At 39.7% G+C, this 26,450-nt stretch overlaps 1 protein-coding gene and 1 long non-coding RNA gene across 2 annotated transcripts; both read left to right on the top strand.

The window, feature by feature from the left end:
• The first annotated feature begins 2,538 nt into the window (after window positions 1-2,538).
• LRRC8B (leucine rich repeat containing 8 VRAC subunit B) lies at window positions 2,539-10,387 on the top strand. The gene is made up of 4 exons (XM_036387667.2): window positions 2,539-2,593; window positions 3,416-3,515; window positions 4,179-6,337; window positions 7,326-10,387. The coding sequence occupies exons 3-4, from the start codon at window positions 4,205-4,207 to the stop codon at window positions 7,596-7,598; spliced, it is 2,406 nt and encodes an 801-aa protein (XP_036243560.1). The 5' UTR covers window positions 2,539-2,593; window positions 3,416-3,515; window positions 4,179-4,204; the 3' UTR covers window positions 7,599-10,387.
• Window positions 10,388-15,180: 4,793 nt separating this feature from the next.
• On the top strand, window positions 15,181-16,370 carry LOC129046763 (uncharacterized). The gene is made up of 2 exons (XR_008508518.1): window positions 15,181-15,497; window positions 16,111-16,370. It is a non-coding gene; the product is annotated as an uncharacterized LOC129046763 (long non-coding RNA).
• The last annotated feature ends 10,080 nt before the right edge of the window (window positions 16,371-26,450 follow it).

The following is a 26,450-nucleotide window of genomic DNA, read 5'->3' as shown; positions in this document are numbered from 1 at the left end:
TGACAGCTTAAAAAAGGGAGAGGCAGTCATGTAAATGCTTCTGCTAAGAGTAAATATGGCAGCATCATTCTTTATGGAGTCACTTGCACCAGAACTCTTGCAGTACCTCGCCATTTGCTGTTTACAGAATACTCGAGAAAGGGAGCGGTAACATGCCAATAAAAGGAGAAGGTTTTGCCAGGAAAGATCTGGTGTGGGTGATGAGTGTGTGTATGGGTAAAGTTTGTTTATTTTTGTTCTTTTGGGAATTTTCATGAGGGTTTATTTGCAAGGCTCAGGCTGTGCATATGAAACCATAAACAGGTGCTGGGAATCTCATAGGGGAATCTCAAAACTGCCTATGAAGCAAAACCGATGGTATGTTTAGTTCATTGTCAAACTTAATTTTCCATCCAAAACTTGAGAAGAAAAAGTGATCTATTTAAACTAGCTAGAAGCTAAGTTGGTTGTGTAGTTCAAGAATGATTTTTGATAGAAAATTGATTAAACAGATACATTACTTAGTATGTCAGCATCTCCCTATCTAGGCTGAGAAGCAGATGCAAGAGTCTAAAGAGACTGCCTGAAAACTTGGTGGCTGTGTTTCTTTGAGAGGGAGGGGAAAAAAAGGCAAGACAGAGGGGCCATGGGAGTACCTGTCAAGTAGTTGTATAAAGCTTTAGTTGTATAAATCTATTTTGATTAAATTAGTATGTCAGAAACACCAGTTGAATACCCTTTAGGGAGGACAGGCAAGGTAATTGCCTTGCTGCAAAGACATCACTGACTAAATGTGCCTAAAATTCTGTGAGCAGTGACCAAATGACAGAGTAATGCAATACTAAGTACCCTTTTGGCAGCTGGGGGTGGTGGTGGGTGTCTGATGCTTACAGATAATATTTTTCAAAACGAGAGCCTTTTATTCACATTCTGGATATGTTTCTGTTGTTCTGATTTAATAAGTCTTGAAGTAACTAAAAATTACCTCAATATTAGTGATCTTTATTACTTTATTTTTCTGGCCTGTGTCTCTGTATTGGTCTGGAGTAACTCTCCTGAAGTCATCATTTTGCCTGGGGCTAAGCTTCATTCTCTCTTCTTGTAAGAAAGATTGCCAATTGAGTTAGGCCATCTTTGAAAAGCTTTTATGGCTTTGATATGGGTTGAAAGCTGCTGGAGATGAGGTTTATCAAATCCATTACAGTTCAGCATTATTCCATTTGATTAGCCACTCTTGGCATACAGATAGGATTTGAAAGAAAAATGTCTTCAGCAAAATTATCATCAATAATTCACATGTTTATGTTACAATTGTATATACTGTGTAATCTCTGCAAGGCAGAGAGGTGACAAAGCACTTTATAAAAACAAACCTTACAAAGTCACCTGGCTCAGCCTTAGATTGAGTTCTCAGTCTGTTCAAAAACAAAGCACTTTTTTTTTTTTAGCATTATGTCATTGGTTGAAAAAGGTGTATTGAGCGATGCATACTCTTAAGTGTAGCAATATGATTTTCACAGAATTGTTCTCTGTTTTGTAAGTTTTAGGGAAAATGCTTTATCAAAGAGTGTTAACTGTTTCACTGTACTCTGAATTTTGTCCTTTGTATTGAGCAGGTATGCCTTATTCCCCAAGAATACTCCAGTAAACATTTAGTTATATGAATCATCTTAAAACATTAGTATCTCTGCAAGTCCCTGATGAGGTTTACATGTTTGTCAGGAAAAGAATTGTTCCCATCCTCATGCTCATTAGACCTTTCACACTATGTTAAACTCTCAGCCAATTTAGTGAAAATTTTGACACTTCAAGTGATTTTCTTTTTTAAAAGTTTGCTACTTTTACCTTTTTATCTTACTTTGTTGCATCATTCAATATATTAATCTCTTAGTGTGTTCTTTACAACTTTAACGGAGGTCCCGAGTCTTCCATTTTTATAACAAATTTCAAGAAAGAAGAATTGACTGGTTTAAGTTTTAGGCTGGAAGGGAAAAAATGTTTTTGATTTTCTTCTGTTTACATTCAAATCAAGCATGTTTGGCTTGAGTCAAGATGTGATCCAGGTATTCTTTGCAGAATGAAAGCCTTAGTTTGAATGGGTTTAGTATGTCTTTATGCTTTTATACCGACAAATTTATATTCAACCCACAAGAATTATGTCAAAAGAAATAATTTTAAAGGCATTTGAGATGTGCTTTTGGAAGTTGAAGCGGAGTGATTAAAGAAATTGCTATTTTTCAGCTGTGTAGCATCTCAGCTGCAGAACTTGTAACTTTACGTAAATGGAAAAATTGTTGAGCTTAAATGGCTTTTAGTGCTTAGAAAGGGGACAATGAGAGAAGCCATCACTTTATTTCTACTTTAGGAAAAGCAACTTTCAGATAGTGAACACGTAGATAATTTGAAGGGAGTGGCATCTTGTAGATCCTTAGATCTTTTACTCATAGATGTTGGCTCTTTGAGATGCTGTTGTGGAAGCAGTAATGAGCTGCTGTTCTAATACTCACAGTTTTTGGAGTCCAAACATTTCAGTCTTATGACAGTTTATTTTCCTTACAGGAGTGTACTGTAACCATCCAGTCCTTCTTCAGCTGCTTTCCCTTGGGTGGGCCTGGTAAGTTTTTGTATTCTATTATAAATAGCTTTGTCATTGCAAGAAGGGTTAATTTATTTTCAGTCATTTTTTCCATTTGAATGTGGAGTAAGAATCGGGTTCAGCTATTGTTTGACACTTTATAACAGTTTGTCAGCTCTGTTTAAAATTGAAATGTACAGTACCAATATATTATAAACAAGAGCCAGTGTGTGCTAGGTGGCCAAGAAGGCCAATGGCATCCTGGTCTGTATCAAAAACAGTGTAGCCAGGGGGACCAGGGCCCTTCCCTGTGCTCAGCACTAGAGAGGTCCCACCTCGAGTGCTGTGTCCAGTTCTGGGGCCCTGACTACAAGAAAGGGATTCAGGGGCTGGAGTGAGCCCAGAGAAGGTGAGTGGAGCTGGTGAAGGGTCTGGAGCACAGGTTCTCTGAGGAGCAGCTGGGGGAGCTCATCCAGGAGAAAAGGGGAAATTTATCAGTTGGGGGAACTTCCCAGTCTCTACAGCTGCCTGAAAGGAGAGTGTAGCCAGGTGGGGGTCAGTTTCCTAAGTAACACGTTCATAGTTATTTTGGGGAAAAAAATAAATTCCTTGTTGAAATAGGGCTTAGCTGTAGGCAGTTTTCCTGGGTGTTTGGAGAGTTTTCTGGCGATGTGACTGCAAAACTTTGACTTTGCATGCTGCGTGATCACATACGTACATCCTGTTCCGTTTCATGTAGCTGTAGCAATGCAGAGCTTAATGGAAGCATAATGAGACAGCAGTTGTAATGAAAGCTGAAATGTTTGCTCTTTATTTACATTAAGCCATTAAATAAGTATATTCAATGTTTTCTTCATCCAGAATGAAGACAAATGTAAAGATGGCATGTCCAAGGAATTTTAAAAGGTGTAGACCTCCTGACTGAGCAGTGCTGTGTTTTTTATTCTCTTTAATTGGTAAAGTAAGTATGAATCAAACCTATGCTTCTGGGAGTTAAATGTGTCATTTTTATATATATATAACAATATTGAACAATAATACATTGTGACACCTTAATTTTAATTCTGCCAATACGCTTAATTCTCTTGATGGGAAGAGATGAGGAATTATGTATAAGAATATAACAAGGGCTTTTTGGGAATTTGTGTATTTTTAATTGGGTAGAATTATTTAATCTGGTAGAAAATTCTAAATTACAAGAACCATCATGTTAATGTACCACTCTGATTTTGGAATTCTTCATAAATAAAAAATCACTTATGTAAGTTTATAATGGTAGTGAAGGACTGCTAATAGTACAACAGCCACTTCTTTGACTTATACCTGTTTGTGGCTTCTACTGCAGCAGTACCCGAATGCTTGGTTTTAATATACCTTCTCTCAGGCTAGTTTCACTCTTTAAGTTTTTGCACTCCCACGTACCTTTCCTTAAAATAAATCCATGAGATGATGGATGGGGTCGGGTCCCAGAAGTTCTTGGATCCTTTTGCTATGCTCTGGAGTCCAAGTCACACGTTACACATATTTAGAACTATGATAACAATAATAGATTTCAAGTATTTAATGGTGAGATTTTTTTTTAAAACAATTCTCTAAGAATGTCTTTTCTTTTTTCTTCTACCAGCTGCTGTTCTCTCACAGGTGAAAGTCATGATCACGCTAACAGAACTCAAATGCTTAGCAGATGCCCAGTCATCCTACCACATACTAAAGCCATGGTGGGATGTCTTCTGGTATTACCTCACCATGATAATGCTGCTAGTTGCTGTGCTTGCTGGGGCTCTCCAGCTTACTCAAACCAGAGTATTGTGTTGTCTTCCTTGCAAGCTAGAATTTGACAATCATTGTGCTGTGCCTTGGGATTTAGTTAAAGCCAACCTTAACATGTCAGCTAGCCCGACAGCACCGATAATCATCCCGCTTAAAATCCAGAATTATCTCCATCGGCAGCAGTATTCCTACATTGATGCAGTATGTTATGAGCGACAGCTTCACTGGTTTGCCAAATTTTTTCCATACCTAGTGCTTTTGCATACCTTCATTTTTGCAGCTTGCAGTAATTTCTGGCTTTACTATCCCAGTACAAGTTCCAGGCTTGAGCACTTTGTAGCCGTTCTTCAGAAGTGTTTCGACTCTCCCTGGACAACGCGTGCCCTCTCAGAAACAGTTGCTGAGCAGTCTGCCAGGAAGTTGCCAACAGCCAAATCAAAAACAGCGATTTCATCACCTCAGTGTTCAGGAGACATAGGGGCCAGCAGACAGTCCCTGCCATATTCACAACATGGCTTGGAAACAACTGGAAGAGAAAATTCCAGTGTTCTTGACAAAAAAGAAGGGGAACAAGCTAAAGCTATATTTGAAAAAGTGAAGAAATTCAGAGTACACGCTGAAGAAAAGGATGTTGTATACACAGTGTATATGAAACAGATTATAGTGAAAGTCTTTGTAGTTGTCATAATAGTAACTTATGTCCCCTACTATTTATCATTTATTACACTTGAAATTGATTGTGTAGTTAATGTTCAAGCCTTTACAGGCTACAAAAGGTACCAGTGTGTTTATTCGCTGGCAGAAATTTTTAAAGTTTTGGCTTCATTTTATGTTGTTTTGGTGATCTTCTATGGATTAACTTGTACTTACAGTTTGTGGTGGATGTTAAGAAGTTCACTTAAGCAATACTCTTTTGAGAAGTTGAGAGAGAAAAGTAATTACACTGATATACCTGATGTGAAGAATGACTTTGCATTTATTCTTCACTTGGCAGATCAGTATGATCCTCTTTATTCCCAACGATTCTCAATATTCCTGTCTGATTTGAGTGAAAATGAGCTCAAACAGATAAATCTTAACAATGAATGGTCAGTGGAAAAACTGAAAAATAAACTAGTAAGAAACTCCCAAGACAAGACTGAACTTCACCTTTTCATGTTAAATGGTCTTCCAGACAGCGTCTTTGAACTGACAGAAATAGAAGTTCTAAGCCTGGAACTGATTCCTGAAGCCAAACTTCCTTCAGCTGTGACCCAGCTTGTCAATCTCAAAGAACTCAATGTTTATCATTCATCACTAACAATGGATTATCCAGCAGTCAACTTCTTAGAAGAAAATCTGAAAACCTTGCGTTTGAAGTCTAGTGAGGTGGGAAGAATTCCATTTTGGGTCTTTCATCTAAAAAACCTACAAGAATTGTGTTTAACAGGATATTTCATGCTAGATCATCACAACTCCATATACAATGATGGCTTTCAGGGGCTAAAAAATCTGAGATCAATTCACTTAAAAAACAACCTTTCCCGTATACCTCAAGTGATCACAGATCTTCTGCCTTCTTTACAACACTTGTCTATCAACAACGAGGGAAATAAACTGATAGTGCTAAATAACCTGAAGAAGCTGGTAAACCTGAGAACCTTGGAACTAATCTGCTGTGATTTAGAGCGCATTCCCCATTCCATTTTTACCCTAAACAATTTGCATGAAATTGACTTAAAAGAAAATAATCTCAGAACAGTGGAAGAAATAATTAGTTTCCAACATCTTAAGAATCTTTCTTGCTTAAAATTGTGGCACAACAGTATTTCCTATGTCCCAGTGCAGATTGGTGCATTGTCAAACCTGGAACAGTTGTATCTAAATTATAATAATATTAAGAATGTTCCATTGCAGCTATTTCTTTGCAGAAAGTTACACTATTTGGATCTTAGCTATAATAAGCTAACCTCCATCCCTGAAGAAATCGGTTATCTGACCAACCTGCAGTACTTGGCTTTGACAAAAAACCATGTAAGTAGAACTTTGAATTACTATTCAAAAACAAAAATAGACTTAAGCTGCTATTTCTTCTAGAACAACCTCTAGCTTTTGTGGTGTTCATGATTAAAGTAAATCCAGAAAAAAGGGGTGGTGCTTGTTTAATTACTAAAGCTTTGGTATCAGCAAAGCTCACATAATACTGAATAAGTACTATCCTGGTTTGTAGCTGCTTAAGGGCTTTGATCCAGAGATGGTATACATGGTTATAGTTGGTTAACATGGCTGCAGAAACAGATCTTCCCTTGCCCTGCAGTTGTCTATCCTATGTAGTATTTTAGTGGAAGTGAACAGTGTTTAATGTTTACCTTAAAACATCAAGCTGAATGCTAAAGTGAATGAACAGCTGGTTGATGAGCATCTCAGGTGTATGACTGGGAAGAGGGAAATAATTGTGGTTGGTAACCTCACAATGAGTGCTAAATTGTCTGACTTGTTAGTGTGGAGCTCAGGCTTGTGACTTCCTCTGAGGTTTGTAATTGTTTTAATTGGTGAGGCTGGTTTTGGATTTTACGTGTCAGTAGAGTGGGCCAGGAGGACTGCACTGCACAGATAACTACTTGCACAGGTTTCACAACACAGAGGCTGCTAATGTCTCTCCACAGTCTGTGCTTGCTCTTCATTAAGTGATTCTTGGGAATAGTAGGTTCTTCCTCTGCCCTGCCACCTCACACGTCTGCGTGCAGTTCTGCGTGCATACATGGATGTGCTCCCCCTTCCAGGCTTGCTTGTGCCAGGAGCTAAGCAGCTTTGTAAGAAAACAGGGATAATAAAACCATTATAGTGCTCTCAAGCACTTGATCACATAATGATAGAGGAATTACAGTCTTCCTTTTCCTTTCATAAACTAAGAGGGTTTTTTACCCTAAAATAAAAAGGGGAAATGTCAAAACACACAGCTGCACATAGGCTAACACCTTCTAATGTACTTTATTTTTGTTCTTTTCTTTCCTTTTTCTAGATTGAAATGCTGCCTGATGGATTATTTCAGTGCAAAAAGCTGCAGTTTCTTCTTCTGGGAAATAATAGTCTGATGAATTTGTCCCCTTTTGTGGGTCAGCTACTGAATCTTGTTCAGTTAGAGCTCACTGGAAACTATCTTGAATCACTTCCTGCTGAACTGGAAGAATGTCAGCTCTTAAAGCGAAATAATCTAATTGTAGAAGAAAGGTTGTTAAAAACACTTCCACCTCGTGTAAGAGAGCGTTTGCAGGCATGCTCAGATAAGTCCTAAGTTTAAAATGAAACTCTGCATTGTTGCATTCTACAAGTCTTGCTTAATATCTCTCTAAAGATCTGTATACGTAGAGAGGAGTGAAGGAGAGAGAGCAATTTACAAATCAGTCTTAAACTTTGATGCATTGAACTAAGTTGATTGTATTGGAAAAGAAAAATTTATTCAGATTTAAACAAAAGATGCAGCCTTTTACAGGTAAACATGTTTGAATTTTGGAACATGAATTGTTGGTTAGGTTCTACTGATTGAAATAATTCAGCTAGATGTTTATGGTAGTATTGAAAAAGAAAAGATGATTGCCTGGCTATAGTGAGAGTGTATATACTTTTTTCCTATGAGAATTTTTTCTGTTGATAGCAATGATTTAAAATAGTTTTATTCCTGCCATATGAGGTCTAAGAACTGTCTTGAATTAGTTTCTAAATATGAACTCTTCTCTAACTTAGGATGTATTAAATTAAGAGTTTAAACTATTTGAGCAGTTTAATTGCATGGGGTATACGGAAAGTAATTTTTCAACATAACTTAATTTTTAAAAGCTTTTGACAATTACTAAGCATTAATTCTATAATTGTGGAAGATGCCATTTGAATCTTGCTATTAAATACCTAGAACTGGTTTCAGCATTTTGTCTTAAAAATAGTAAATACAAAATTAAATGTTGCCTAGAAATTGGGAGGAATCGGAAGAATCTGAAGTAACTGTTGTGCGCATGTCCTAGAGAACCCATCTTACGTTACTGATCTGCAGAAACAATGATGGCAGACAGAATAGTTGCAAAGTTGTTTTCTGTATGTTGTGAGCATCCCAGGTGTTAGTGTAGTGTATGTTGCTGAGTAATATTTTTATAACTTCTCATTACTGACTGCCTCAGTGCAGCTTCTCCACACCCAGTTATTGGGGAGAGGATGAAGGAGGTTTGAGGTTTGTATTAGATAGGGACAGAAAGACAAAGATAAAACAAACTAAATAATCACACAACTTAGAAGCATTTGGGAGGAAAAGACAGGAAGCATTATAAGCTTTGCCTCTTCTAGGGATGTAATAATTTCATAAATCAGAGTGATGGGAAAAACTCTTATGCCATCCGTAATACTTGCAAAAATGGATGGAAATAAAATGTTTCCTGACTTCATTCTTCTGCTGTGCGCTGTTTTATTATATTTGAAGTCTGAATTCACATTATGTTTATCATGTTCACCAGAAACATAAGCTATGGCCCTGGGGAAAGAAGAGGTTAGCATTCTTTCCAAAAACACATTTTAAAACTTTAACATAATACAGTTTTCAAAAACTAATCTCAATTATGGGTTAAGCAGATGAAGTAAACTGCCCGTAAGGACTTTGTGTTCAAGAAGTGTGCTAACAAGCTGCATTCCAATTTGTAATAACAAATCATCACAGATAAAACTAGTTTTAGTACTAGACTACTTTTAGTCATCTCTTGCTCCCATTCCACTGCCAGTTTTTTGGAGTGTAATGCTCTTTTGAATGAAAATGCCCAAACAACTCTGACCAACATGAAAGCAGATGTCTTTGCAGGAGCAGTGCAAGAGTTGCATGTTTATCCACTGTGCTGATGGCATTCCAAAGACCTTTGTAGTTGGAGCACTTTTCTTCTCAGGGAACCAAAGTGTGGTAAAACGAATTGCTTTCTATGTAGTTCTAGAAATGTTTAGTTTAAACTGGTTAGCTGTGTTTATGTGCAGACCAGTGCTGCTTGAACAGTGTTTCATAATGTCCATATGTAACTCCTCCAAACTCTGTTAACTCATTTTGAGTTGTATAACAGTCCCATAGGAATTGACATGGTTCATCAACAGAGCTAGTTGTGGTACATGTGATTAAGCCACAATGCATTGACTTACACCCCTGTGGCAAGACTTGTGTTAATAATTGCAATAGGCCTGTCTGGACTTCATAACTTAACATTAAAGAACACACTATGCCAGAATTTGACACTTAAGACTTGCAGTCTAATAATTTTTATCAGATTAAATGTGAATTTTCTTTAAAGCTTTTTTTTCTAAATTAGAAAGCTGTGTTGAAAAAGTTAAATCAGCAAGTAATTGACTTGCCAATAGCTTCAACTTTTTAGGAATGCATCAGTCCTTTTCCATAATCAACCAAACTGATGAAGGTGAAAAATTATCTTAAATGTGCATTCTACACTAATTTTGTCAGCTGTGAATTAACAGAAATAACTTGGAGAAAGGTACTTAATTTCTAAAAAGGTAGAGGATTTGAGACCCACATGTATAATTAATAACAATATTGTTTTATAGGCTAAATGGGTTACATTTTTTGCAGACTTTAATTTGTTCACTCTGCACCCCCTCAGGAGGGTTGGATTATTTTAGCTGCATGTTTGGGTGTTTAAAAAACACCCAGACAAAAGCTGGAACATGTAAAGGCTATGATATCTAGCCTTGTTTTCAAACCACAGTGCCTTTACTATCCCTTTTGTACCATGAAACCTAATCCAAGTGCTTAGAATTGAGGATGGAAACAAATGTAACTCTGAATTCCTTGAATTCACTTCAGCCATTACCTTAATATTCACTTTTTCTTCAAAACAAGGGAATTTTCAGGGAATCAATTTATGAATCCACTGTCAAACTTTGTACAATAATATTGTTGGCATGTAGTCTTTGTATAAATAATCATTTCCAATCAAAAAAGGCTTTTCAACTTGTTTGTGCTATATTGTGTTAAAGAACTTTGTATTGTGACCTTCCGTATCATGAACGTTTTCTTTAAAGATTAAATTTTTGTTTGCATTACAATTCTATGAACTCTTCTTTCTTTTTCGTCAGATGTTGCATTTAATGCAAAGCTCAGAAGTTTGCTTCCAGCTGTCTGTATCTATGTGGCACCAGGCCTATCTTCTACAGGATAGTGTGAAGGTAATGAACAGCAGTGTGAAATGTTCTTAAAATATGGGAAAAAGCTCAGACTTGCAAGTAGTGTAACATATTCAAGTGAAAGTAAAGTATTTTTATTTTTCAAAATGAGAACCCTCCTAGTAAATTTTATGGAACTGTGGCCCTTTTTTCTTGGGCATGAAATGAAATAACTAATAAAAAATGATGCAACTTACCTGTTTCAAGGAGGTAGTGTTAGTAAAATAAAGCAGATTGTGCTTTTAAAAACAGATTGTGCTTTTATGAAAAGTTTTTTCATACTCCTACAGATTTGTGTATTGTGGTCATTTATGCGAACAGGATACAGCAATGTTTCAGGAATTCCTGTGTCTGAAGAAGTCTCCATCCTGGCATTACATGAAGAGTTTCTCCCAGTGCTCCATTGCTAGGACATGTAGGTGATGCAGGGGGCAGTAGAAACCCACTCTGGGGTTGGACTGGCGTCTGAAGGGTTCAGGCATTATCTCAGTCCAGTGTGTTTATTAAAGGACCATTTAAAGGACCAAAGGACATCTTTGTCTTTTGCTTCTTTATGTTGCTCCATTTATATGAATATCCATTCCCTCTTAGTTCAGCTTCTAATAACCTATAATCCTGTTGTTGTTATTTTGTACAAATGTGCACTCTGCTTCATAGGAGCCAGCTAAAAGACTTTCAAGTGGTATGGATGTGCAAGTCATATGCATTTAACACTTGGAGAACACGTGGAGAAGAGAGGATGGAAATGAGTCCACCTTCAGAGAGAGGGGAGAGGAATAATTCCTCCAAGTAACAGGAGAGATTGGAGAGATGGTTATTGCTGCTTAGCCCAGGAGGCTCTGGGGAAGTGTTTCCTGGGAAGCAGAACTTGCTGGTAGGCAGTTCTGGCAGCATGGTGCTTAACACAGGGAGGTATCAGTCTGTAGAGCTCATGGGCCTGCTGTTAAACAGGTACATTTATTACTTGCTATTGCTTTCTTCCTCTTATAAAAATGCTATTTCTAATATTTACTGCTACTGTTGATAAGTGTTACTTATAACACCCTGAATAAAAGTTATTTCTTGTCTTTTCCCCTACCTCATACTTGCATATCTGTCTATTGCAGAACGAATACTCTTGTCAAAAGATGTTGTAAAGCAAGTATTTGAAAAGTGTGGAGGGGAAAAAAGCCAGTCAGTGCAATCTCCCTGGCATTGCAACCTGAAAACCTCTCAAGTCAGGGTTCAGGCTTCTAGTATATGGATGGCAAGGGGAAGAAGGAGTGTAGCTCATTATGTTCATTGAAAACATAGCTAATCTGCAAGTTAATAGTGAATTGATTGATCATTTGAAATTGGCCTTGCTCAGTAGCAAAAATGCATAAAATTGTGATGAGACAGTTGGGTGGGATTTTTTAGTGAAGCTGTTCATTATAGCTAAAGGTGTTCATCACTCTGACCTCTGTGCTTTGGCTCTCTAGTCTAACCATTGTTTTTGCCTTTGCTGGACCTTATGCTGAGCTGATTCTATGCAAAAGCCTGGCAAAACACTTTAGTGTACTTGTTTTCTGCTGGTTTAACCAGCTAAATTAGTCTGGTACAGTCTGGCAAGTACCAAAAGCAGCAGAACAGGACAAAGATCAGTACCTCCCCTTATGATAACTGCTTAGGGTGCAACTTTGTATTTGCTTGCAGAGTAATTATCGTTGGCTGCCTCTTTGGTTTTGTTTGATTTTTTTAATTATAGTACAACTTTACAACTGAATGGGTATGACTTCTTCTCATGGATTGTATTACATATATAGCTACATATATCCACATACATAGATATTGAATGACAATTAAACAGGCCTAGGACACACAAATATACTAAATATGTTTATCTAAAGTAAAATATCAAGAAGTAGAAAGCATGAGGATAGATTTAAAAAAAGTCTTCAAGAGTTTCTAAAGAGCATGTCTTGAACTGTTATCAGATAACAGATATGCTTAGTTGCTGTGGATGCACTGGCTGCCTGAAAATTTAGGAACAGAAGGGAAAATAATCACACTACCATGCTGTGCAACCCATGATTACTGCTGAATATGTGCGCTCATTAATCCCTAACACTCTGGTTTCCTCAGGGTGCTTGTGTTTTATCTTGCTTAGTGCTCTGTTATGGAGCAGTGATAGCAGTTTCTGTGCTCTGTAGAAAATTTTCTGCTACTTAGGGATGATTCTGGTTCTCCAGCAGCAGTAGCTGAATTGTATTTCAGCGTGTGTTAAGGCAATCTGAAGTTGGCATTGCTTTTTATGAGGTGGACAAAGTGGCTGTGTCAAAGCAACAGAGTGTAGTATAGTGGGGGTAGAAAACTGAAGAGGGGAGACAAGCTAGAGCAGGAGCTAGTCCAGGTGTTGTAGAGCAAGTCCCTTTCACTGCTGAATCTGATTGATGAGGGCTGTGCAGGGGCTTGATTCTGTAAGGTGCTGAGTTTTTGAGTAACTGCTTAGTGAGTGTACTTGACTCCCACCCAAAGCTAGCAGAAGTTCAGACTATTCATACCATTCCAAATAACTCAAGTTATTCAACTCGCTCTTCAAGATGTCTTGGTAAAAGAATCTTGTAAAACAAAGATTTGTTTTCTTTCTGTTCTGTGGTTATAAATTATAACATATGCATGAAAAGGAAAGAGGTACGTTTTCTGGTATGAAATGAGCAACAATGTCAAAGGCAAGTACATATAAATCTTATTTTATTTTAATCTGGTTTTATGCCAAGTGGCTGTGGTTTTGCTGGCTTGAGAAATAAATCCACTAAACAGTCTGAACTGATAACGTGTTGTTTCCTGCATTGCTTCAGAGAAAACTGATAAACTTAGGTACAAAATTTTCAAATTACTGAGTCTTGCTCTCAGCTATAGCTGCTTGTTTTTCTGTATTTAGTAATGCTAGCATGTTTTAAAGACAGGTTGATTTTCATTGTCATAGATTTACACAGATCCACTATGATATAAACAGAGTCTCATATTCTGTAGCAGAGGAGACTGAAATTCTACATAATGTTTCTGGTTGCAGTAGGCTACCATACATAGTTACATTATTTATTATGTTACAATGGAGGCATTTAATAAATTAAGCTCACAAATAAAGATTAATAGTCAATAGAGTAGTGCTACTGATACCTTGATGAAAAGTGGTGCACGTTTTACGCTGCCCTGCACTTAGCTCTTAATATATCAAAGATGTTTGTTCTGGAAATGCACAACCGTCAGAGAGAAGCTGAAGCAGTGAGCAGATGGGGAAGTGGAATATGCGCACGAGCTAAATGCTCTTGAGTCAGCAGTGAAGTAGCAAATAGTGCATGACAACTTTTCTTTTAAGACTTCAGGGCTAATCAGTTCAGATCTCAGTCATTTGCTTCCTTGGAGTATTGCTCCAGGACATTGCAGACTCAAAACAGAAGTGGAGCAGAGTACAAGTTGAGGTTTGGAAATTATTTCTTTCCCCTGAAAAAAGCTGCTGTTTTGTTCTGTTTTGGGTTGATTTGGGGTTTTTAACAGAAAATAACAAAGCTGTGCTGCAGAAGTCTGCTATGGTTAATAAGGCTTTGAGATCCATTAAGTTGCAAAATCCCTCTTGCATTTTTCAGAGGTTTCTGTCTTTAACTGTGTGCCATTTGATTTCAACTGCCTTTTCTCATTAACAGCCCACCCCTACGTGAATTTTAATCATAATAATAATTCCATAGGGCAAAGGAGTCCCCTAAAGCTTCTAGATGACAGAGAAAATTATCTCTTGTGTGTCTAGGTAAACATTCCTTTGGCTTCTGTATTGAGGTCAGGGAGATACTAAATCACTGTGGTTGCTGTCTCTCCCTTAGGGTCAAGCTGATGACAAAATTACAACCTGGTATGTAAGAGAATTCAGGCTTGTGCTGGCATGAGAGAAGGAGCTGGGAAGGGCACAGTAGGGCTGATTATTTCAGTGGCTGTGCCACTTGTGATCATCCAGAGATAGAAATATAGTGACCTACATAGTGCCCATACATAGTGGCCTACATAGTGGCTGTATCCAACTATAAAGCATGGAGTAAGAAACACACAGATTGGGAGGCAAACTCAGTCATTCTAGAGGCTGTCCCTGCTATACATTGAAAGAATTGAGCTGGCAAAGGGTACTGGAAAAATACTATTTGGAAGGGAAGGCTTTGGTTGTAGGTCTGAGTCTCCCCTTACCAGCATTTCTTCTTGCATCCTTTGCAGTGCTTAGCCAACAGCTGGACTTTTTTGCCATCTTCATAGAGTTAAGTCAATGGCTCCTTGGCAGTTATTTAAGTCCAGAGGTCAGTGGGGAGGGAGTAGCATTTACCTGAACTTTTTCTCAGTAATATGCTAGTACTATGCTAGAAATATATGCCAAAGTAATATGCTAGAAAATCAGAGAGCTTTTTAGTGTAAGCTGAATAAACTGATACTGAATCAGATTGCTGGTGAAGCATGGAAAATTCATCCTGTGCAATTGGGGACCTGACATACTTGTCAAATCATGTCTTTGCCTTTCCCTTCCAAATCCTGAGAACATCTCCAGTTGAAAGAGACTATGTGCTGAGGAATGCTAACAAAAGGACTGCAATAATTTATGAACAGTAACACAAATGTAGAAGATATGTGTATGGTACTTAAAGATTTAAAAATTAAGCTACTAGTTAAGTGTTCAGAAATTATCAGGCATTGCCCAGGAAGCTAAAACAAGCATTTGCAAAGCTCTGCAGTGTTTTGTTTTTCTTTTTTTAATTTTTTTTTAATCTCCTATTGAGATGCCAATTTATTTCAGCTTTGAAGTGCTCCAAGAACTTGCATAAGGCGTTTCTACTGCGTTCTCGTACTTTCCACCGCCTCAGGCAATTGTACCGTGCGTCTCCCCCTGACGGCGCTATTGCCTGCCTGGCAGCCCTGGCAGGGCTTCAGGTACCGGCATCTGCCTGCAAAGCCCGTTTGAAAAAAGCATTTAAATGAATTAAATACAAATTATAAGGTAAGCTCCTTGAGGTTTGACTGTAAACACACCCTTGAGTTCCAGTCTCTGTGGTATGGAGCAATACACTAGAAAGCAGAATGGAAAGCTTATGTGGGGGCAGCAATACCAGTTTGTCCTCACTGTGCAAAGCAAATGCACTACCCAAATAGCAAAACACTAAGAAATTCCTTATTTTAATGTATGGATTTGAATGAAGAATATGCATTTTCAGTTTACTTTTTGCTGTTAGGGTGTCTGCCCAGTTCTGATGCTCATCAATCCAAGCTGAGGAATAAGCTGGGTTATTAAGATGGATGTTACTATTACAAAAGTTGTATTAAGTGGAAAACATCTTGGGAATTGAGAAATCCTTTTCCATTGATAAACAACTTAATTCTGTGGGGAATATAAATTCTGTTAATCTTCTTCCCACTTCTAATCCATGTTAGAATAGTTACCTGGAGGCATGCTCTGCTCACCTAATTTCCCTTTTGCTGATATCTCTTTCTGCATGGGGCACTAAAGTTGCTACATCGCTTAGGCTGTGTCACTAGGTTGAAATCTACTCTCCTTCTCAGTCCTCAAATTGTTTTTGTTGTTTAACCTTTCTTAAATATCTTATTTTCTTTAGGTATCTTGAGTGGCTCTGCTGGAAAGTGTTTTTTTCTTCATTTCTTTTGAATAAGTGGGAAAATAAAACACTTGCTATTTTTAATCTGTAGATGAGTTCTGAGTAACTTCCTAAGGCATCATGTATTGTATTCTGGTTTTATTCTATGAATGTCCAATATAGCATAAGCTACATGAGGTTCAAATGTAATTGAAATAAATGTTTCATTATGTAGAATGAATGAGATTTAAAAATCAAATGCATAGCTTGCTGGTGACGAATTCTTAGTGTCTAATAATATTTTTCATTACAATCTGGCAAAGTGTTTTGTCTATTGGGTTATGTCAGCAAACAAATAGACAGCAGGTTAGTTGGGGTGTTCCTCTGCTTTTTTGCTTATTTGCAGTGAATCCCAATTGTCACTTTTTGCTTCATTTCTGTGATTTGAGAAATCTAAATATTTAATACATTGCTGCCAGCTAAGGTGCTTTCTTAACTGACTCTTCACCCTCTGATTTTCTCCAGGATTATACCATGATTTCTGTCTCCATGGACTGCTCTGCTCAGTCCTTTCACTCTGTGTGCATTTTCTCTTTTGACTTTGCAGCCACTCTGCAGTTGTTCTCTAGTCAAATCTCTCTGTGTGCATATTTGAGGCTATAAGACAGCCTTTTGGGGATCTTTGTTTCAGCTGGGTGTTCCTGTTCCACGGAAGGGATGTGTAACTGCTTCCATGAAGAGGAAGGGTGACTGTTTTCCTGTGTCAGCTTCAGTGAAATTGTTGCCTAGCTGTTCTCAGAAATGTTTCACTGTGATCACGCCACCAGGCATCCCCAGAATAGTCACCAGAGGTCAACATCACCTTCTCTAGCTGGAGCACCAACTACTACATCATTATAGGATGGTTGCTTGTTTGTAGGAGAACATACTCCAAAATGCTTTGAATGTTTATGAAGGCATATTCCTGATCCTGCCGCTCTCCAAGGTTAGGAGGACAGAAGATGGAAAGACAGGAGTTAGTAATTTCTCAGTGGGAGCTTTTTAAGGGTACCAGGAACCAAAAAGGAAAAAAAAATATATGAAGGCCTTTGTCTTTCTGTGCCTGGGGCAGCTTTTGGTGAATGCCTTGCAGATCAGTGGCAAAGCCAAGAGGACAGAGCAATAGAACTGGTCTGGAGCCATAGCTGCTGTCAGAGCTGTAGTCTTCCAGCTAATGGTGTAGCCAGGGACTCCTGTCAGTACAACACACACTTCAACAGTGTCAGGACTCTTGGGGATCCCTGGGAATTTCAAGACACACAGGTATTATCTTTACATTCCTACCTGAAGATGATTTTTACTGTTTCTAGTTTGGAGATGCATGCAATCAGCCTGAAGTCTGACAAACTATTTCATAACTGGATGGAAGCTGAGAAGACTGAAATCCAGGAGGAAAAGTCTAATACTGCGTCATTTCATAAACAGCTGCAGGAATGAAGCCTGGTCTACAGCTCAGTGTCCCTGAAGATTTTCTCATACTTGAGTTATTTAAAAGTGACCTCCCTTTTACAGGTTTTCTGGTGTTTTAGCTTAATCTTTGAGGCTTTTTCTTGGCTGGAACACTTTGGAAATACTATCTTCCTCCCCTAGGTAGCCACTTATCTCTCTTCATGCAACTTGAAGGAACTCCTGTATAACTGAGACTTCTTTTGGTATATTTGTTTGAAGTCAACCAGCACGTTCAATATTTACTAGAGGAATGACAGAGATTGCATTATTAATGTTTATGCTTTACCTAATTACCTCTGGGAATATGATGTAAATAGTCTTCCTTCTAAGAAATCTGCAGAAACTGTATTTGTTACTGCAAATGCAGTAACCTCTGGCTCAATTAATCCATTCCATATTTAATGAACTTTGAAAAAGGTGAAGAAAGCAATACTTTAAGTGAGGAGATGGATCAGAGTTTCAAGTGTGCATCTATACATATCAAATCTCCTTTCAGCTTTTAACTTTATCAGCAAAGTCTAACATAAACAGATGGGAGAAAAGGAAGATGGACCTATCCAAAGGCACAAAACAAGATTGCCTGAGTGATCCTGGGTGTAATTATCAAAGATTTAACTAATCAGGAGCTTTGTTGTTGCTGTTGCTTCTGCTGGAAAGTTGCTCATCATTTGTCTTTCTGTTTTTTCATAATGACTTAATGTTCTTGTCAAATTCATGGAATTTGAGCCAGTAGTGTGGTTTTATTTGTTAGACTGGAAGGAAAAGGAACTTAAACAGTAACTGACAACTTTTTTTTATTCTTTTTCTTTTTTTTTCTTTTTAAATCCTGTAGGAGTTCTCAGTTAACAAACATGCCAGAAGAGGGAATGCAGACTGCTCTCTATTCTGGCTGGGCTGCCTGCATTGCTGTCTTCCTTTTCAGCTAATGCAGCTTGACTGTTTCTGGGCTATAAGCAAAGGCCTGTGGGCTGTGCCAGGCAGCTCTCCCAGCCAGCTCCTCAGGACTGGCTCAGTACCTCTGCACAGTGGTGCCTTGTGTGGGGGCATTGCACTGTGATGCATGGACTAAAGGCCACACCACTGAGATGCTGTGAAGGTAATGGCAAAATACAGGTGCAGAGCAAGAAAAAAATCCCTTCCTGTTCTCTGTTCCAACCTGGCGTATCACTTTTGGTAGGCTGGCACTGCTGCATGTGTCCTCAGTGTCAGCCTGGAGGAGTTGTATCTCTCTGGCACACAGTGCTGTTGTCAGGGCTCAGCTGAAGTTCCATGAATAGCATGAGCTGGCACAAGCTGGTGGCTCTGCTGGCCTCTCCTCCCTCCTCCCCTCCCTGCAGATATTCCTGCAGCTGTGCAGAGAGGCACGGGGAGGCTGAAGCAGCTCTGGGCGGGGGCCCAGGCGCTCGCACGCTCCCCATTCATCCTGCACGTCCTGGTGCATCCATGGCTCAGCTCTGGGCTGGGCTGCACCCCTCCCTGTCACACTCTGGGGCACAGAGGCCACTGATTGTGTCCTGCTGGCAGTTTGGGTGGAGCTCTGTTGATGGCAATGAGGGAGTTTAGCTGCATGGATACAGGCTGTTCTTTGCAATATGTGAATATGAAAAGTAACTCCAGTATCGTATCCTTGTTTTTTAAATTTTGATAAGCTGCCTGTAGCTAGTTGCTCATCCTTGGATGCACATAAGTGGAGGGTTTTTTTAATTCCTGCATCTTCTCTTTGCTGCACCAAAAAGTAAATAAGTAACAAAATATGAGAGCATTTGAAAACCTGTTTCATGAAGGGCTATACCTTGCTTTTGTGTTCCATCCAAGCATCTTTGTACATTCTAGTACCACCTGAAACAGGAGGAACACAAACACTGAACAGTAACCCCAATGTCACCTGAGTTTGACACCTGATGTCTAAGTAGAAGCTGCAGACTTTACTCACTAATAACCAGTGTCAGGACCTGAGATCTCTTTGATAAAGCTGAGAAACAAGCACTTCCAGGGTTGAAACCATACCAGATTTTCTACTTGTAAGAGCCCACTTATTTTTAAATCAGGCTTTCTCCAGTATGTTGGAGCAGAGTCTCTCTGAAGAAAAAGAGCAAAAAGCTCTCCTGGAAGGATCGCTTTTGTTATATACAGAGGCCAAATTTTTGCACATGCTATGTGATACTTTATTCTGAAAGTTCTCTGCATAACCTCTGCTTCAGAGTAGGTTCTAGTCAGCAGAACTGATTTCTTAATGAAAATGAATGGTCAGATTTCCTGTTGCTTGTGCGCCCCAAATCATTTGTGCCCCTTTCTCCTCAGAACTGCAGGCTTCATCTCTTTCTATATAATTATTGCCTTTTACCTAGTCATTCTTTTATTATTGCTGGATGGAAGCATGAACATAAAGCTCCTAACCTCTCTATTCAGACTCCATTCAAGCTAAAAATGGATCTGGTTTATAAGATAAAATCACAGAGAAGTTATATTTTATGCTGAGATAATTTTGTACTGCTTTGTTTCAGAGTCTGCTCTTGACATCTAGGCTTCCTGTTAGCCTAGCAAAGGTCTTACAGCATGTCTTTTTTCTTCGTTCTTCTTTTCACAAACTAAAATAGCCTGGTGGTGTAGACACTGTCAGCATTACCTTTGTTCCTTCTTTATACTTGTATTTTACACAATAATCTCCAGGAAACAATCCTATTCCTGGAAATTCATCACATTCCATGCAGTTGTGTGGCCTCTCTGATGGTGTTTTTCAGCTGCTTTAAGTGATTCAGTGGAACGTCAGTTTGTGTTTGAGAATCCTGGAAGGTTTGTCATATACACTGCTCTAAAACCACAGTACAGCAGATGAGAGCAGGCAAAGAAAAATGCAAAGTTCTGTCTCTTAAATTATTATTGACCAGTCTATAGGGGAAGTTGTTTGAAGCATTGAGTTTTAAATGTCTTAAGTGTAGGTACATAATAAGCCTCTTGCTGAAAACAGAGTCAATGTACCACATCCATTTCAACCAACAGCTAGACCAAAACAGCCTGCATGGATATTTCATCCCCTTGTATTTGTGCTATAGTAAACAACCCTATCTCTTATCTCAGCTGCATGAGGGCTTGTTTTATATATGTATATGGAAATACATGCAGCCTTAATTCTGAATAGTGTGGTAGTTGTTCGTACTGATAGAAAGTTTTGGCAATGCAGCCTGGACTGCTTGTACAAGTCTGCAAATCACATCCACCAGAAACATCTGCAGCTGTGACAAGGGAAGACTGGAGCCCTCAGACTATCATATTTTCCTTGTGCGAAGGGCTTACAGCCAGAACATGGAGGATACAAAAGCGCCTAAAGAGAAGAAATAATGATAGAGAAGTAATGATTAAAGAAATGATAGAGACTTTTAAATGTGAAGTCACTGACTTGGCTGAATTTGATGTAGTCCCAGGAGACCAATTTTGTCAGGAGACCAAATCACTGACAATCGAGGAAAGGTGAGAATAAAAATGAAAATATCAGGTGCATGCTCTGTGTATGAGGCGTGAATAAGCATGACATTGGACTAACAATTAGTGCAGGCCACAGATTGCTATTATTTATGCCCCCTCATCAAAAAAGCTTATTCCAATCAGTGTTCCCAAACACTGCAATGAAATACATGGTCTTTTTGGCTGTTCCCCCACTGCAGTAGAGGGAAGTAGCCAGAGCTGAAATTGTAAACTATCCCAAAGCTTTTTTTGGTGGGATGTTTTTCCACTAGTTGGATTCAAATTGATTCCTAGTGAACTGCAAGGAGCAAATACACGACTGAAAAACACCAGTGGAAGAAACCCTTTTACCCGTGAGCACTGAAATGGAGGCAAGTCTGAACAGAGCAGACAGAATCGCAGTGGGTCAGAGGCGTTCCACAGTGAGTGGCTGACAGAAATGCAGGAAGCACAGTGCAGGATCCTCACGGAAATGCAGGAAGCACGGTGCAGGATCCTCACGGAAATGCAGGAAGCACGGTGCAGGATCCTCACGGAAATGCAGGAAGCACGGTGCAGGTTCCTCACGGAAATGCAGGAAGCACGGTGCAGGAGCCTCACGGAAATGCAGGAAGCACGGTGCAGGAGCCTCACGGAAATGCAGGAAGCACGGTGCAGGAGCCTCACGGAAATGCAGGAAGCACGGTGCAGGAGCCTCACGGAAATGCAGGAAGCACGGTGCAGGAGCCTCACGGAAATGCAGGAAGCACGGTGCAGGAGCCTCACGGAAATGCAGGAAGCACGGTGCAGGAGCCTCACTGACTTCCGCAGCAGCACACAAAGCCGTTCATCCCTGCGTGGGCCTTGTCCTGTGACGCAGGAAGTGCTGGGAGCTGCTGCTGCCATCGATTGCCCTCCTGAGTGAGAGAATGACTCCAGGCCCCACGGAGGCTGGCGTGCCTCGTTCCCCACACCTGCCCCAACGGCACAGTGTGGCCTGCAGACTGTGCCTTCACTGACACCAGGACATGCTCTCACTGCTGACTGGCTCAGCGATGCTTAGCACTGTAAATCCAAATATACTATTAGTTTGATCTAAACAGCCTCTACTGTCTTAGGAATCTCACAACTCTTACAGCTACTGAGCTTGTACAGAAGCCACCAACACATTTTGTTCCTTATCAGCTATGTCTCTATCAGATAACACCCTGTGCAGGTAAGTTATGGACTAGCTCATCCCCAGTCCCCTGAGACTTCCTCTCCTGCTAATCAAGAGGAATTTCAGGGAATCATTTAGATGTGTGGTGTTTTTTCAGTGTTGTTCTGTTCTAGCAATTAGCACAAAACATTGTTTAAGTTTAGGCAGCCAAGACTGCTGCTGTATTTTAGTGCTTTCTAATTTTGAGAATCTATTCTAATCCCGACCCTTTCCCAGCTAACAAGCATACCATATGTCTGATTACTCAGGTTCCCATGCAAAGTAGGAAATTAAAAATTCCAGATGATTAACAAACATTTCTTCTTGTTTATTTTGAGATGACTGTTTTAAAATACCATGAAAAAAATTTAGAGACTTCTTTCTCAAACATTTACTTTATCGTTTAGATGTGTAAAAGATATTTTCGTTAAGAATGTGCTGTTTGTGCTTTTTAGAATATGATTTATTGACACTGGTTTGCTACCAGTAAAAGATATACAATTAACTGTTTAAAGACAGTGGGCAAAAGGGTGGGTGATTCCATGGTAGAATTTCAGAGGAGGGGAACTAGGCATAGACATTCTAACCTGGTTTAATGACAGTGAAAGACTTGAATCCTCTTCAAAACATTCAAGCCTAAAGCCTGATGCAAGTTGGAGCACCACCAACAGCCTGTTATCTCTGCAGGATGTCAGCCAGGGGAGCAGGTCATGTAACCAGTGACTCCATCCAGTACAGCACAGAGCCAGGGTAGCTCAGGAGAGGTCACTGCTCTGGCAACTAGAAACTTCCCTAAAAGTAGAGCTTCTTTGTACTAATGTAGAGATTCTCTGCATGGTTTTGGTTATGAGCAGACTAATTCAGTGAGAGGCAAAAAGCTGTTGAGAAAACCAAACACTTGAATGAGGGGAAGAGGTGGTTCCCATGCAGAAGAAAGCCTGTGTGTATGTCTGATCTAGCTACAGCATTTCAGTAAGAGAATGTCAGAGGCGGAAGGCTGGGAGGCAGCAGCCTCAGCTGCTACCTGAGGACAGCAAGCCTACTGCTTGATTCTTGTCCTAATATCCTCCACCAGAAGTGTTTGTCCTTCCTACAGCTTGTTTATTCAATCACACCCATAAATGTGCATTGGAAGTAATAAACGCCTCTGTTATTTTGAAAGTAGCAGTTGATAATTATAAAGTGCTTGCTCTGAGCTCGAGCTGCTCAGAGCATCCTCCTGCCTCATGTGAGTTACCCCCACTCATTGCATCACATCTAAAATTAGGTAAGATGCTGTATCCTTTGAAGTGCAGGGCTCAGTAGCTCAGAGCTGCAAGAGCTGGACCAGGCAGAGCTGCACAGCTCCTCAGTTAGGAAGATGTTTTCAGACAGATCACTGATCAGAGAGATCACTTAATGATGATCAGAAGTGTTACAGAAGTAAAGCAGCCTTCACATCCAGGAGCTCCAGTTCAGCCAAAGAAAAATGGGAGCTAGGTCTATTTCTTTTGGTATGTCTTTAGCTCTGTATTTTCTCAACAATATGTGGGGACAGCACAGCTGTCAATAGCTCTAGAGGTCTAGAAACATCTACTTGGGCCAAATTCTTCCCTGAGGTAGTTGCACTGCTTTCATTGTAATCATACCAGTGATGAATGTGGCTCTTCTTCACTTAGGAACAACAAAAGAGCTCATGAGATTAAACATTCTTTCAGTGCTTTCCTTCTGATTAAAGCAAGTTTTAGTACTTAGAAAATGCTGTGGGCTTAAGAAATGGCTGTATTCTTCATCCTGCTCTTAAGCTTTGATTCAGCTTCCCAGACTCAGCCCATAGCATCCATGCAATTTATTTAGAAGCACTGTATTCCCAGTGCACTGCTATTCTTTAAACATCTGGTGCCCTTAAAAATAGTATTTCAAAAACACTAATCTGGGGGGAGAAGGGTTAAAATATGAAACTAGAGAAAAACAAACTAGGGAAAAGAAATTCTGACAGAAACTTCAAGCAGCTAAGAAGTACTGGAGCTGTCAAATCATGCATTTTGGATCTGAGCTGAATCAAATCACAGAAGCGCTTTTTCAGTGCTTCGTCTGAAAGCAATTTAGCTTTTCTATGTTAGCAGATTATGCTGTTTTCAACAGTTGTTGGAGAGATGACTGATGAAAAGCATTTTCATTGTGGGTGTGCTTCCAAGTGCAGACAGGGCTGTGGCACTCAAACCCCGGGTTCTTACTCTGATCTCTCCTGAGGCTGCGGGTAAAGGGTCTGTCAAGCTCTGTGCAGCACTATTCCCTCAGACCCAGCTTCAGTGTATGGGATGGCTTTGTGGTTTTTCAGGGTGCATCCTCAAATCATGAAGGGATTGGAGAGGGAAAAACAACCCCAGAACACCGAGCAGGAATCAGTAGAAGATGGGAGCTGTATCCTGGCAGTTGGTGCTGAGAAAGGACTCTAGGATTAGGCATCCTGAACCTGGATCACACGTGAGAATCAGCCCATGGCTCCATGAACAGAGGATAACTGCAATGTAAGCACTGGCAGTGCAATCTGTCCCTGTGTTCAACTGAGTTTGGAGGCTGGTCTGTGACAGTTTTAACTCGGGTGCAAATCAAATTCTGCCCTGGTTCTGCCGCAGTGTAAGTGCTGCAAGGTAGCACTCAGTAGCAGCAATGACACTTGGAGAATCTCAAAGTTATGAATGACAGAATAAGCCAATTGACAGTAGAAGGCAAATGTACTAAGTTAGGAGTAATGACATTTCTTATGTGATCTATCCCACATTCCTCTGGAGTCAATGAAAAAGAGGCAACAGTGAAATCAAAGCATGTCAAAAACTTGCAGTCATACAGATGGTTGAATCCAGTTACTGTTGCCTACCATTTTAATAAAAGAAATACTGCAAAGTTACTTCAGATTTCATTGGCCTAGGTGGTCTTAAAATAATGCAGGAATTCGCAAATAAATTAGAGTTTTCTGCAGGCAGCAGAATTTTTCCACTAGAGCAAAGGTATTTGGAGCCCCAGTTGTGTGTTTACTATCAAATGTGTATTTTTGGGCCTTTTTCCACCAGAACTGCAGTAAGCCTCCATCCCCAAACTCAGCAGCTATATTTATCCATGTACCATGTTTTCTACTGCAGTATCAGTGACCTTGCCTGTAATTATTCTTCACAGGGGAAGCTTAGCTCAGTCCTCCAAGTACTGCAGTAACTCTGAACAAAAATAACCCCGAAGTCCACAACAGGAAACGTTAACAATGGCAGGATTACTGGCCACCATGTCACCATAAAATAAACGAGCAACTGAGAGGGAGTTTAGGGAAAAGCAGCACCACACTTAAGTAACAGGAGGGACTGACTTACGAGGAAAGATTAAATGAGCTAAGCAATGATGAAAGGGTGAATGGAACAACTGCCTCCAAATGTTTGAAAGAAGAAACCATCCAGGACAGGGAGGGATTCTCTAAGCTGCTGCCAGGAGTTAAGAGTAATGGAAAGAAACCAATAAAATGAACACAGCAGTCACCATAACTATTTCTTCAGCTCAGAAAAAGAAGCCCAGTGCTTTTGTCAGTATGCAAACCTTGCTCGTTTGTCCTGTTTTATTTCTTAGCCATATCCCAAAAAGCATTGGGGGGAACATTTAAAATTATGTAATGGTGCAATATTGCTGAAATGTTTTAGGCTGGCAGCTCTGAAGGACTGTGAGGGAGCTGTGCTGACATCCTCTTCCAGCTCCTGTCACACTGGGACCTCATTTCTTGAGGTGCCTCAGAAAGCCTTCAGGTTTTAGCTGAGAAAAGCAGCTCTGCACAACAAAGCACTTAAGCAAACACTTCAGGCAAATGATGAACCAAACTCCCACAGCTATAAATCACATTGATGATTCCCAAATGAGGAACCTGAGTCTGCCCTCAGCAGTCCCTGTAGCAGACGGTCACAAAGTACACTAAGTCAGAATTCCCTACAGATATCCCTGGCAGACCTTTGGATCACATCCTCAAGTAGTTAATATTTTTGCAGCAAAACAGCTGTGAGGCATCATGTTGTGTTTGTTTTCATTAACTCCTCCCCAGTGGGCTTATATATTTGTATTTCCTTGTTTACATATTTGTAGTGTCCCTAGGGGGATACACACACATTACCCTAAGGTTAGGGGCAAGTTATTGGAGGGCAAGTACCTCCCTCTGATGCAGAATTTGTCCTGTCTCTTTGCTCTGCCAGAGACGTAAATCTTTCTGGAAATATTAGAC

The sequence above is a fragment of the Molothrus ater genome, chromosome 9 (assembly GCF_012460135.2).
Source record: "Molothrus ater isolate BHLD 08-10-18 breed brown headed cowbird chromosome 9, BPBGC_Mater_1.1, whole genome shotgun sequence".
In the NCBI taxonomy this organism is placed as follows: domain Eukaryota; kingdom Metazoa; phylum Chordata; class Aves; order Passeriformes; family Icteridae; genus Molothrus; species Molothrus ater.
This window is presented reverse-complemented; position numbering and strand designations above follow the sequence as displayed.